Consider the following 14,437-nt stretch of genomic DNA (forward strand, 5'->3'; position numbering starts at 1 on the left):
GGAACTTCAAGGGAAGATCAGACTTCCTTGAATGGAGACTAACGAGATCCCATTTTTATTCCAGCAGGGGATGAGCAGGGGAATAAGGATGATGAGGAAATGTATCAGCTATTGCCAGAGAAAGTAAAAAAAGAAGATTTGAAAGTAAACATCAGAAATCAAGATGGACCAGAGAGGCACATGGTCAAGAAGAGGGAGAAATGCATTCCAGGCCAACAATGGGATTTCTGTGAAGTAATCCACATGGTGGACTATGCATTTAAGTGCTTGGAGTGTGGAATGAACATCTCAGATCAAACCCAATATGAGATCCATTTGCAAATGCACAGTGGAAAGAAGACCAGTCAATTCTTAGAATCTGGAAAGAAGTTCCTTTGCAGAGCAGTGCTCCTTAGGCATCAAAAAATGCATACAGAAGAGAAACCTTATAGCTGTTCAGACTGTGGCAAGAGCTTGTCACAGAAATCTGACCTTGTTCAACAACAAATGATTCATGCAGGAGAGAAACCATTAATTTGCTACGAGAGTGGAACGACTTCTGATGGAAAAAAGGGTAATGTACATATTATAAAGCACAATGAATTTAAGGAACATACATGTTTTCTCTGTGGAAAGTACTTTAAATACAGATCAGAGCTCCTTGTACACCAAAGAATTCACACAGGAGAGAAACCTTTTCAGTGCTCTGAGTGTGGAAAGAGATTCAGTCAGAGTGGCCATCTTCAAGAACATCAAAGAACTCACACAGGAGAGAAACCTTTTCAATGCTCAGTGTGTGGAAAAAGATTCAGTCAAAGTAGCAATCTTCAACAGCATCAAAGAACTCACACAAAGGAGAAACCTTTTGAATGCTCAGAGTGTGGAAAGAGATTCAGTTTCAATAGCAATCTTCAAAGGCATCAAAGAAACCACACAGGAGAGAAACCTTTTGAATGTTCAGAGTGTGGAAAGAGATTCAGTCAGGGAAGCGCTCTTCAACAGCACCTAAGAATTCACACAAATGAGCAACTTTTTGAATGCTCAAGGTGTGGAAAGGAATTCAGTTGCATTGGCCAACTTCAAAGGCATGAAAGAATCCACACGGGGGAGAAACCTTTTGAATGCTTAGAGTGTGGAAAGAAATTCAATCAGAGTGGCCATCTTCAGGTGCATCAAAGAACCCACACAGGGGAGAAACCTTTTGAATGCTCCGAGTGTGGAAAGAGATTCCGTCACACTGGGAATCTTCATACACATAAAAGAATTCATACAGGGGAGAAACCTTTTGAATGCTCAGAGTGTGGTAAGAGATTCAGTGACAGTAGTCATTTTCAAACACATCAAAGAATCCACACAGGGGAGAAACCTTTTGAATGCTCAGTGTGTGAAAAGAGATTCAGTGACAGTAGTCATCTTCAAACACATCAAAGAACCCACACAGGGGAGAAACCATTTGCATGCTCAGAGTGTGGAAAGAGATTCAGTCGGAGTGACAGTCTTCAACATCATCAAAGAACCCACACAGGGGAGAAACCTTTTGCATGTCCAGAGTGTGGAAAGAGATTTAGTTGGAGGGACAAACTTCAACAACATCTAAGAACCCACACAGGAGAGAAACCTTTTGAATGTTCAGTGTGTAGAAAGAGATTCAGTGACGGTAGCAGTCTTCAAAAGCATCAAAGGACCCACACAGGGGAGAAACCTTTTGAATGCTCAGAGTGTGGAAAGAGATTCAGTCACAATCGCAGTCTTGAAACACATAAAAGAATCCATACAGGGGAGAAACCTTTTGAATGTTCAGAGTGTGGAAAGATATTCCGTCACAGCTCCAATCTTTACACACATAAAAGAACCCATATGGGGGAGAAACCTTTTCAATGCTCAGTGGAGGGAGATTCAGTTGGAGTAGCTATCTTCAAAAATGTCAAAGAAGCCACACAAGTGGGAAACCTTTCAAATGTTCAGAGTGTGAAAACAGATAAAGTAGAAGTCTTGCACAGCTTCTCAGAACACAGGATAAACCTTTGGAATGGTTACACTGTAGACGAAAGTTCAGTCACAGAGATGCAGATGTGAACAACATTTGAGAACCAACACCAAGGAGAAACCATTTGAAGGTTCAATGTTGGGTTCCTGATCTCTCCTCAATTGAAACACCTCAAGTTGATCCCCAATCTTCTCTTTGTTCTTGCACCCATTTGAAAACTCCTGCTCATCATGTCCAGAGTACATTTCATCATGGAGGCAGGATGTCACAAGCACTTTTACATACTCTCCTTCATTCCAAGGCAGGTATACAACCATAGCTCTACTTCAAAGAATGTTTCATCAAAGCAAAACAAGATCATTTCTAGTTAATGGGTAATCTCTGAGCCATCAAAATAGCCCAACATCCAATAAAGTCAAGGACACCTGGTCCTTTGAAAAGTTACCCACCTTGGAATATCTGGTGTCATTTGCGACTCTTCTCACTGAACATTTAGTGCCATAGAATCATACAGTTGGAAGAGACCACAAGGGCCATCCCATCCAATCCCCTGCCAAGCAGGGACACATAAAGCACCCTCAAGAGATGGTCATCCAGCCTCTGTTTGAAAACCTTCAAAAAGGATACTCCACTACCCTCAGGCAGTGTATTCTGTTGTTGAACAGCCCTTACCATCTGTCAGACCAGCACCTGCATTCCATTGGCTCTCTGCTAGGTCATTTCTTTGTTCTGCAGGCATAAGTCTTCTGGGCTGATGTGAAGCTGACATCACTCTGCTGCTTCCTTTGTCCCAATCGCATTTTCCTTCCTCCTCAGAGTTCTTTGTCCCACTCCAAGTATTGAGCAGCCACTGCATACTTGAGCTCTTGGGCATAATTCTCTGCTAAAGTCTTGCTCCTGAGTCTTTCTCCTCAAACTGCTGGCTAACTATTTCACTCTCTGGCTACCTCATGAGAGGCTAATGCTCCACCAACTGCTTGGTTACCTAACTACTCCATCTAACAAATAAAAAACCAGGGAACTGAACTCTCAGAGAATGCCCTGAACTTGATTTTAGTCATGGACAAAGCTGGTGTCACTGCTGCTGCTGTAGCCAGCTCACAAGAGAAAAGTACATTAAACAGATCTGTGGAGCCATTGTGTTTGCTCTTTCTCTTTTACAAAGGCGCAAAGGAAAAGGAACTACCATCTATAGATGAACTTCAGAGCCAGCTCCCAACAATTAAAGAGTTATCCTTATGTAGAAATGTGGGCCTCTGTTCTGACAGTGAGGTTTTGGAGGGATGCCTAAATAAGGATATTATGCCATAGAGACCACCTTTCAAAGAAGCCATTTGGTCCAGGGGCCACTGCTCAGTTGTTGATCACTTGCTTTGCTGAGAATAACTTGGCCTTAACTTCCCAGTCAATCCCAGCTGACTCCCAGTAGGCAACCCAAAGCAGATGCCAGGAACTTCACTACAAACTCTTTCAGTGGCTGAACATGCCTCATTTGACAGCTGCTATTCCCCATCAGCCAAATACTTGATCTGTTTCCCTGGTGAATTATCGGGCTTTGATCTTCCAAGTCACCTCAGAATTATCCCAGAATTGAAGATGGTGGAGATTGAACCTGGGACCGTCATGCCAAGTAGATGCTTCCTTCACTGTGCAAGGGGCAAATGTGGGATTGCCATCCAGCTGCCTGAGAGTGCGCATTTGTGAATTGGTGCCATTCGCTGTGTCCCATACTTTAAAAAGTAAACTTACAAACAGGCTCTACCTGTCTCTAGATAGTGACATGATCAATGAACAATTGACTCCCACTTAGCAGCCAGCAAGTCAGTGATGATTGCCAACAGGCAGCCATGTTAGTGATCCAGTGTTAAATACTAACATTTATGATGAACCAAAGGAACATGTATTGAAGCTACCTGACTGTGGCTTGACTGAGCTGTGTACTGTTTCACCTTATAAACATACCCCACCTCCTACATACCAACAGTGCTGTTTGCTTAGCAGCAGATTTGAATCTCTGATTCTACTTCACGTATTAGTGGCCAAGCTTCTATCTGGGAGAGTTGGAATCAGAGAGTTGGAGGGAACCTCAGAGATCATGTAGTTGAGTGCCAAGGTAAAAAATCACTGCTAAAAATGGCACTGGAGCTGGATGCTGTGGAAAAGAGCTCTGTGGAGTTTTTTTGGTTTGTTTTTGCTTAGTTTTAATTTGTTTTTAGCCACTAACCACAATTGGAAGCATATATTACTGGATTATAGCAATTATTAGATAATTTAAATATTAGAGTGGATCTGAGTTAAGGATGTAGAAAGGAGTTGAGAAGTTCTATCCACCTTGACCTCATACAGTTGCTGGAGCTGGAGGCATGAGATTGGGAGAGACTCAGGGTTTCCTTCGGAGTGCTGTGAAGCTTGTCGGAGAGGCTTGGAGCTGCTGGGAATTAATTAGAGTTGATGAAGAAGACTGAGAGTTGCTGGATTGTTCTTATTGCTATTAGAGACTCCAGTCCATCAGGTCGATAAACACCAAGCTTTTTAATTGTTTAAGGAGCCTCTAAGATCACTGGTAAGGGGCTGGAGAAACTAGTTGAGGGAATGCTGAAACTTACCCCTGGAGTGATTTAGTATTTGCATTAATTAACATTAGTTGTTAGTATTGATTAGTATTGGGCATGGGTGCTCTAGACCTAGATTTACTTAGTGGTGGGAGTGGTATTGTTGTGAGGGCTGGAATCTTAATTTCATCTTGGGGAGGCCAGTGGTTATAGGGTGAGGGAGATACAGCGGTGGGAGAAGGCCATATCAAAGAAGACATTGGTACACAAATGATGGAAAAACACTGTATAATATGAACAAAACAACAAAGAGTCCATTGTGATAAAAGTTTTCTTTCCTGAGTTTTTGTCATTAAGATCCTTAACAAACACTTGTAGTGGGTCATAGTTCTTTATTTTGTTCAAGCTGTTCAGCAGTTTTATCCAAAACACTTCCAAACAATTCTCAGACATGCTGCCAGTTCTGTTCTGTTTTGATAGCCTTCATCAGTGTCCTGCAAGACAAATAAGATCATGAATGCTCATAATTACACAAAACAGCTTGAACATACCAGACTACCCCCATGGATACACTCACCACTCTGGACCATATTAGTTTTTCAGTGATCTTAAGATCTGCTACCAGAGCTCCCAATCTCTTTGAAACAATCAAAGTTATGCTGGTTGCTCAACCAGTGTTCAATCCAAATAGGTATTGTACCACGTTTTAAAAGAATAAATGACGAACAGGTGTGCTCGGCTGTTAGTCCCCAAATTTAGGAGTACATGAGTTTAAATGGGACTAGCATTAATCCATTGAAGATGCAATAAATGCCAACCCATTAGTACCTTAAAATATTAGTACCAATGTTCTCCATTTTTCTGCATATTAACAATTGTAAGAAATTATTGACTTGACTCTCTGGTTTTGGGTCTACATTAACATCAAGTTCACTTACACACTGAAGTAAAATCATGATTAACAAGCTTTTTATCAAGTGATCATCCTACACAGTAAGTAAACTTGTGATCTGTGAGCTTTTAAACCAGTGATAAGGCATATGGTGCTTTATAGTACATGCATTATATTTGTTTTCATATTGTACAATTTCATTGTTCTCTAAATTCTATTGTACTGTTTGGTCATTACTAGAAATAGTGTTGATATTATGCAGGGATATTTACAATCTTTGTCTTCATTATTATGAGAGAAGTGTTTCTCCACATCCTAATTTTTCATATTTGCAGTACTAAACCTGGACCCTACAAGTTTCTGAGCAATCTAAGATCTATTTTAAGAGCTCCGAGTGTCATTTTCATAATCAAAATGGCAATGATTTTTCTAATAGAATCGAGTTGGAAGCGATCACAAGGGCTATCAAGTCCAACCATCTGCCATGCAGGAATACACAATCAAAGCACTCCTGACAGATGGCCATATAGCCATCTGTCAGTGCTCTTTGTTAGGTTTACTACTTGGAAATACATAGAGATTAAAGGGACAACATGCATTAGTATTTTAAATATGCAAATACTGTTTGTACATTAGTAACTTGTATTTACAGCTAGCAATTTTATCAATGTAAAACTTTTACAAAATTACTGCATGTTTATATGCACTAAATTATTAACGTAATTCTCTGGTTTGGGGTAACATACATTAACAATATATAGATTTCCATATTAAGTACAACATTTTTTTAAAGCTGTGATCAGTGATCACTTTACCTACAGAGTAAAATATTGATTTGTAAGCTTTAATGACTAGTAATTTGACTTTTGGTGCCCATTTGTGTGTTTTCATATTTATGTGTGGTTTTTTTTAAAAAAAGCCTGATTAAATTCTGTGGCTTTGGAGCCTACATTAACATTATACTGATTACCTTACACAATAAATAAACTAATAAACTAAGGAGCAGCAATGGCATAGGAGGTTAAGAGCTCGTGTATCTAATCTGGAGGAACCGGGTTTGTTTCCCAGCTCTGCCGCCTGAGCTGTGGAGGCTTATCTGGAGAATTCAGATTAGCCTGTACACTCCCACACATGCCAGCTGGGTGACCTTGGGCTAGTCACAGCTTTTCGGAGCTCTCTCAGCCCCACCTACCTCACAGGGTGTTTGTTGTGGGGGGGGGGAAGGGCAAGGAGATTGTAAGCCCCTTTGAGTCTCCTGCAGGAGAGAAAGGGGGGATATCAATCCAAACTCCTACTCCTCCGCCGCCTCTTCTTCTTCTTCTTCTTCTTCTTCTTCTTCTTCTTCTTCTTCTTCTTCTTCTTCTTCTTCTTCTTCTTCTTCTTCTTCTATTTAAGAGCTTTTATAACTAGTGATATGGAACTTGATGCTTTATAATATACTCTTTATATTTGCTTGTATCTTGTATAATTTCACTTTTCTATTCTCTAAATTCTATTGCACTATTTAGTCATTGCTAAAAATAGTATTGATGCTAGCAGGGAGTGTAAACTACTCAAAATAAATCCCTGTCCTCAATATTATAACAAAAGTGTTGCTCCACATGCTCATTTTCCACATTTACAAAACTAAACTTGAACTCTCTTAGTATTTCCAAACAGTATAACTAACAATGATTAGTAAAATTATTCCATATTGATTGAAAGAAAGGGATTAGGAGCTCTTAAAGCAGATCTTAGATCGCTGAGAAGCTTGCAGGGAGGGAGACATTCAAGAAACTGTGAAATAGGAATAGGGTTGTAGAACCAACCAAAATAAAAAAATGGAACTGAACCAAAGCATGTCACAAACACTGGCCCCCATTTAGTAAGATCAATAACAGTAAGAACTTTGTAATAATGTTGACAGGGTTGTGGTTGTGGCTGAAGTTAACTAATTGGGATTTACGCTTTCCCTGCAATAACATTTTAATTGAGAATCTACTAAAAGTATGGGAGAAAATATGATGTAAGCATTTCTGGCCCATGAGAGCTAGCGTGTAGTGGTTAAGAGCAGGTGGACTCTAATCTGAGAGAAAGTAGCTTCCATTCAAAGTGCAGAACTGCAGATCATGCCCCTCAAGGCTAGAGTCAATCTCTCTTTCTCTCCCACTGTTTCTTCCCAACTCGGATAGGCAATGTCTCATTTTGAATTAATGACTATAATTAATGACTATAAGTAATGACTACGTGCTATGCTGAGTAATACTTACATAAAGTGTGGCAAAAGGTGGGGAGGGAGGGAGGGAGAGAGGAAAGAAGACATTGGCAGCTGGGGGAGAGGGAGAGATGAGGCAGGCTGGCAAGAGCTTTGTTAATAAAACTAGCCTTGTCAATTTCACCAACATTTTTTTAAAAAAGAGGCTAGCAGGAAAACCACACCAAACCTTCTGATAATTCTGAAATGGTGGCTGGCCCAGGAAGGTAGGGAGAAGAGAGAAAATCCAAGGAAAACCTAGCGGGATCTCCAACGTTTTCCCTGCAAAGGGAGAGGAAGAAGTCACATTTAGAAAGATTTCGGAACTTGTGAGGATTGTTTAGATCTGAGAAGTGAGTGTCAAAGGACCTCTGATTAAACTGGGGACCTCAGATTCACCCTTTAAATCCATGCCAAAGGGGTGGATTTAAAAGAAGAATCTGGGGAAATTTGGGGGGGTGCCTGCTGTCAGGGGTGTAATTGTTAAACTAGCAGCACAAAAATTTCAGGATATGTTTAGGAGACTCTCCTGATGATACCACCCAGGTTTGGTGAAGTTTGGTTCAGGGGGTCCAAAGTTATGGACCCTCAAAAGGAATGGGGGGTACCCCCTCTGGGAGGCCATAACTTTGGACCCCCTGAACCAAACCTCACCAAACCTGGGCGGTAACATCAGAAGAATCTCCCAAAAAATCTCTGAAAGTTTGGTGCTGCTAGCCTAAAAACTGTGCTCCCTGATAACTGAAACAAACACTAAAAATACAACCCCCCCCCCCACACACACATACACAAACAAGCTTCAGGCATGCAATAGGGGGTGGGGGTTGAACCCAGAAACCCCCCCCCCTTTACCTACATCCTTACCATCAGTGAAATATGGTGGGATGATCTCATGATTGGAATATAATAACTGAAGGGTATAACCTAATTCAGAGAAATGGACCAACCAGGAAAGGAGGAAGAGCAGTATTGTATATCAGAGATGATTACACCTATGAGGTGAGCCAGGCTGAAAGCATTTAGATAAAAATTAAGGGGATGAGGAACAACAGGGATGTCATCATGGGGGTCTATTACAGATCTGAAGAGAAGTAAATTTTACACCCAGCTTAGCAAACCTCAATATAACAAAGTGCAAAATCCCATAATGAAATTAGGAGAAGATACATTCAGATTAATTTCCTAAAAAGATCACCTTCAACAACAATTTGAATTGGCTATCTGAGGAAGAGGAGGATTTCCCTGAAAGCATGGAGTCTTACCACAGATCACATTCATGCTATACTTATGCCAACTTTCACACTGATGGAATTTATTTGGATGGAATAAGTATGACCAAGCAGAGGTGTAGCTAGGGAAAATGGAGCCCAGGACAAAATCTGAGTTATGCGCCCTTCACCCCCATGTGGGCAGCCGCCCTCCCCCACCACGAAAAACAAAGTTTTTTTGCACCAGGTCATCTCAAAGTCACCATCACATTATAGAACATGCCCAAACTCACAAATATGGGTAAAAGCTGGATCCAGATGATTTTAAAGGTCCTCATGAATTCATATGATTTTTGCATTGGAATGAAATGAAACCACCATGAAACTATAGAACATGTCTTAGCCTACAGGCATCCCACGCTCTGTGGTGCCGCAGTGGTGCAAAACCTCCTTGAAAAAACGGATCCTCATGGATTCTCTTTCTTTTTTTACTTGGCCACTCAAAAATCACCTGCACATCACAGCTCGTACCCCTAGACACATGTCTGAACACAATAATCCTGCATCCCATGCTCCATGGCACCACAGTGGCACAAAAATGTTGTCAAAACACATGGATCCTCCTGATTTTTGTACTTGGTCACCCCCAAATCACCAGCACATCACAGCTCATGCCCCTGGCAACATATCTGAACAAAACGATCACAAATCCCATGTTCTGTGGCGCTGCAGTGGATCCTTATGATTTTTACACTGTCACCCCCAAATCAGCATCAAATCATAATCCAAGCCCCTGGCCATGTGTCTGAACACAACAATTATGCATCCCATGCTCCATGGCTCCGCAGTGGCGCAAAAACCTGCTTGGAAAATACAGATCCTCATGGATCCTTATGGTTTTTTCACTAAGTCACCCCAAAATCACTACCTCTCAAGAACAATGCCAGCTGAGCTAGGGGTGGTGGGAGGGAGGCAAGGATTGGGTAGGGTTTGGAATGGGTGGCAAGGGATGGGTAGGGTAGGGGAGATGGGAAGGGATGGCAAGGGGTGGGGAAAATGGAAATGAGTGGCTAGGGGTGGAGGGAGTCAAGAGGTGGGGGAGGGTGAGGAAGGGTGGCTAGGAGTGGGGGAGAGTGGCAAGGGGTGGGGGGGAATGGGAAGTAGTGGCAGGGGTGCACAGGAATGTCTCTGCCAGGCCCCCTGCGAGCCTGGATGGCCTTTTTGGGTAGCGGGTGTGTGTGGTAAGGTCTTTGTCCCCCCCCCCGCATCACCCCCTGTGCTCAGCCCCCCCCCCTCCATGCCCCACTTATCTTGCGGGGCAAGATGGGAAGGGGGAGGCATCTGGGGGGCATGTGACCCACTTGTGCCGGTCCCCACCCCATCCCCTTATAGCTATGTGTCTGCTACCAAGTCTACTGTATGAGCTACTTGTTAGAGCATAACCAATTCTGAAATGACTAACTTCATTGCTTGTTCTATCTGTCTCTTAATTGAGGATATTGGTACGACAACTGAAGATTTCCAGCATCATTGGCGAGATTCCCAGGAGATTCCTGGAGAACTGGATAGAGCATTATTTTGTGTTGAATAATGGTTATATTTGCTTATTTCCTTTCTGTGGTAACATGTTTTAATGCTATACTTACATTACAGTAAATTAATTAGGTATGCTGTAAGAGAGGTATAAGCTGTATGAGAGTTTGTAAGTATGAATGTGGTATATGTATGAATTGATTATTTGTTGTAAGACTTAGTTTTTCACTCTTTCACGTTATTAAACTTTTTGCACATTGTTATATCAAGGTTTGCTGAGCAGGGTGTAAAATTGATATCTGTTCAGCCTTTCGCTGCCGTTAGCACTTTGGTCCCCAAGCCAGACTGAAGATTTGGATAATGTCTGCATGAAACAGAGTAAACTTTCAGAAAGAAGAGATGGAGTGATGGGAGATTTCAATTATCCTGACATTTGTTGGATGTCAAAATTTGCCAAGACTGTAAAGACCCATACACTATTCACTTCCCTTGCAGATAATTTCGTTGCCAGAAGCTGGAAAAGGCAACAAGGGGATCAGCTATTTGAGATCTGACCCTAACCAACAGTAATCACCTGGTTTAATGGGGTAGAAGAGGCAAGATCCTTACCGTGTTTCCCCGAAAAGAAGACAGTGGCTTATATTAATTTTTGCTCCCCAAGATGCACTATGTCTTATTTTTCTGTGTTCTGTTCGTCAGGCATGCTTCCAAACAAAAACTTTGCTAAGTCTTACTTTCGGGGGATGCCTTATATTTCGAACTTCAGCAAAACATCGACTACGTCTTATTTTCAGGGAATGTCTTATATTTGGGGAAACAGGGTAGGTGTGAGTGATCATGTTCTCCTGGAGTTTGTTACACAGCAAAAAGGGGACGCCAAGAGTAGTTAGAGACACATTCTAGGCTTTAAGAAAGCTGATTTCAGTAAACTTAGGAAACTAATGCGTGTGATTCCATGGTTAAGAATACTGAAAGAGAAAGAAGTGCATGATGGTTGGGAGTTTTTTTAAAGTGAGATATTGAAGGCACAATTTCAAATAATTCCAATAAGGAAAAACAGGAGATATCTAAATAAAACAGGATGGATGTCTAAAGAACTTTCAACTGAGCTAAGGTTTAAGAGGGACACCTACAAGAAATGAAAAAGGGGGGAATCAAACAAATAGCCAGCATGTTCAGGGAAAAAGAAAAGTTAGAAAAGCTGAAGTGCACAATGCAGGCTTGCTGAAAGTTAAAAACAATAAAAAGGGCTTTTTTGGGTTATATCTGCAGAAAAGGAAGAACTAGGAGGACTGGTGTGTGGAGAAGAGGGTGAAATGATAACAGGGAGCAGAGAAAAGGCAGAACTACTCAACACCTTCTTTGTCTTGGTCTTCTCCCAAAAGTAAAACAGTGCTCAACCTGGGGGAACTGGAGCAGATGATGCAGTAGGCAAAATTCAGCACAGAAAAGATAAAAAGGTAGTACTGGAATACCTGACTACTCTAAATCCATTCAAATCTAGAGCATAAGGACATAGGTAAGGTTTCTCAGGTTCAACCCCCCCATTACATGTCCGAAGCTCCGCCTCCCGTTTGTGGGTTTTTTCTATTTTTAATGTTTTTTTGTTTTTGGCCTGCAGGGGGCACAGTTTTTAGGTTAGCAGCACCAAAATTTCAGGGATGTTTTAGGAGACTCTCCTGATGATACTACCCGGGTTTGATGAGGTTTGGTTCAAGGGGTCCAAAGTTATGGACTCCCAAAGAGGGTGCCCCATCCCCCATTGTTTCCAATGGGAGCTAATAGATGGGGCAACACTTTGAGGGTCCATAACTTTGGACCCCCTAAACCAAACTGTACCAAACCTGGATGGTATCATCAGAAGAGTCCCCTACTGATACCACCCAGGTTTTGTGAGGTTTGGTCCAGGGGGTCCAAAGCTATGGACTCCCAAAGGGGATGACCCCATCCCCCATTGTTTCCAATGGGAGCCAATAGAAGATGGGGGCGTTTGAGGGTCCATAACTTTGGACCCCCTGAACCAAACTTCACCAAACCTTGGTGGTATCATTAGGAGTCTCCGAAAGACACCCTGAATGTTTGGTGCTGCTACCTTAACAATTGCATCCTAACAGCAAAAGCACCCAAATTTCCCCAGATTCTCCTTTTAAATCCACCCCCTTTGGCATGAATTCAAAGGGAGAATCTGTCCCAGTTTAAACATTGAAAGTGATGTTGTTTCAGGGTGGGGGATAATCCACCCCAAATCAGCATCAATGATGCTGTTTTAACTGGGGACCCCAGATTCTCCCTTTAAGGTGGATTTAAAAGGAGAATTTGGGCTCTCCAGTTTAAACATCATTAAAAGTGATGCTGTTTGGGGGTGGATTCTAGCATCACAGCAGCCACCCATGGGGGGGGGCAAAACTCAGATTTTACACTGGGCTCCATTTTCCCTAGTTATGCCTCTGCCCAGAGGGGAGGGCAGGAGGGGCTGCAGGCTGGGAGCCCAGCTGGTGGGGGGTGGGGGAGGGCAGGGCAGGGGAGTCTCCCATCTCGGGCCTCGGAGAGCTGCTTTCATAAGCACTGAGGCTGGGGGTGGGGCTTGGGAAGGCGTGGCCATGCCCAAGGGGTGGGTGGGGGAGTGACCCTGCCCCCAAATTCCCCATAAAAATGTATACCTATGTCCCTGCTCCTGCACCTGATGAATTGCATCCAATGGTATTACAAGAGGTAACAGAAGTAATCTCAGAACTGGCAATAATCTTTGAGAATTTATGAGACTGGAGGATGGCAAATATTGTCCTCATATTCAAAAAGGAGAAAAAGAAGTCCCAATTACCACCCAGTCAGTTTGACATCAATACCAGGATTCGAAAGGAGATCATTAAACAGACAGACTTAAATTGCTTAGAAGGGAATATTGTGATCACTAAAAGTCAACATTGGTCATGGCTCAATAATCTTACTTCTTTTTATAATAAAGTGACAAGCCTGGTGGATGAAGGGAATGATGTGGATGAAGCATACCTTTATTTCAGTACGGCCTTTCACAAGGTCCCCCATGATACATGAAAGCTAGTAAGATGTGGGCTAGAAAAGGATACTGTTAGGTGGATTTGTAGGTTTACCGACTGAACCCAAAGGGTACTCACCAATGGCTCATTTTCTTTTTCTATTTTTCAATTTCATAAAATTTTATTGAATTATAAAGGCAACACAATAATAATTCATAAGTAAAATAAACATAATACATTTCATGTAGTAAATTTCATTGTGACTTCCTTGGTAATTATCAAGAGATTATAGTTTCTTAACTGTCTCTGTTAAAAACACTGTACATAATAATAACCACTATCACAAAATTGTCTTTCCTAAGTGTCCTTTTCTAACTCTTAACTTGCAGAATACAAATTAAAAAATGCTAAACAATACTAAGAAATTAAAAAAAAATCCTAAATAAAAAAAAGATTTACAATAATCAGATAAAATATAGATTTCTTACTCTCAGCCCACGAGAAATTACATTAATAATTACAGCAAAACAAAGCAAAAATGTGAGTATCATTTCTTGCTGTTCCACATATTCAATTACTGTGACCATTTCCTAATCAGATTTACCATGTTAAACTGTTTATTTATTTTCCACTCCAGATATTGGTTAAAAGTCTTCCATGTTGCTTTGTATCTTGTTACTGGTAGGTCTTTCAGGTAGGTAGAAAGTTTATCAAGGCTTTCACGGCCAGATTCAACTGGTTTTTGAAGGTTTCCCAGGCTGTGTGACTGTGGTCTGGTAAATCTTCAGAGGTGTATCACAGAGAGAAGTCTGGACACAGTGTGTAACAGACTTCTCTCTGTGATACACCTCTGAAGATGCTAGCCACAGATGCAGGCAAAACGTCAGGAACAAGATCTACCAGACCACAGCCACGCAGCCCGGAAAAACCACAAAAAAACAGTTTTATCAATATTCTTAAACTCAATTAAGGAGTCTAGTCAGGTGTTGCAACTCAGAGTTTTCTTATTTTTCCAATTCTTCGCCACCTGGATTCTTGCCCCCACAGAAAGATATAA

The 14,437-nt window shown here is 41.6% G+C and overlaps 2 protein-coding genes across 12 annotated transcripts in view; one reads left to right on the forward strand and one right to left on the reverse strand.

The window, feature by feature from the left end:
• The window catches only part of LOC125428534 (zinc finger protein 345-like), a 770,962-nt gene extending 765,547 nt beyond the window's left edge, over positions 1-5,415 (forward strand). For 9 of the 10 annotated variants that reach the window (XM_048488765.1, XM_048488766.1, XM_048488775.1 and 6 more), the window contains one exon: positions 65-5,415. In XM_048488765.1, coding sequence (XP_048344722.1) covers positions 65-2,055 — 1,991 coding nt within the window. In that variant the 3' untranslated portion in view covers positions 2,056-5,415. The remainder of the gene's footprint in view (positions 1-64) is intronic. The other variant, XM_048488767.1, reaches the window with a different exon arrangement.
• The window catches only part of LOC125428587 (zinc finger protein 883-like), a 1,608,225-nt gene that overhangs the window by 1,479,870 nt on the left and 113,918 nt on the right, over positions 1-14,437 (reverse strand). The gene's annotated exons all lie outside the window — the stretch shown is intronic.

Source organism: Sphaerodactylus townsendi, linkage group LG03, assembly GCF_021028975.2.
Source record: "Sphaerodactylus townsendi isolate TG3544 linkage group LG03, MPM_Stown_v2.3, whole genome shotgun sequence".
Classification (NCBI taxonomy): domain Eukaryota; kingdom Metazoa; phylum Chordata; class Lepidosauria; order Squamata; family Sphaerodactylidae; genus Sphaerodactylus; species Sphaerodactylus townsendi.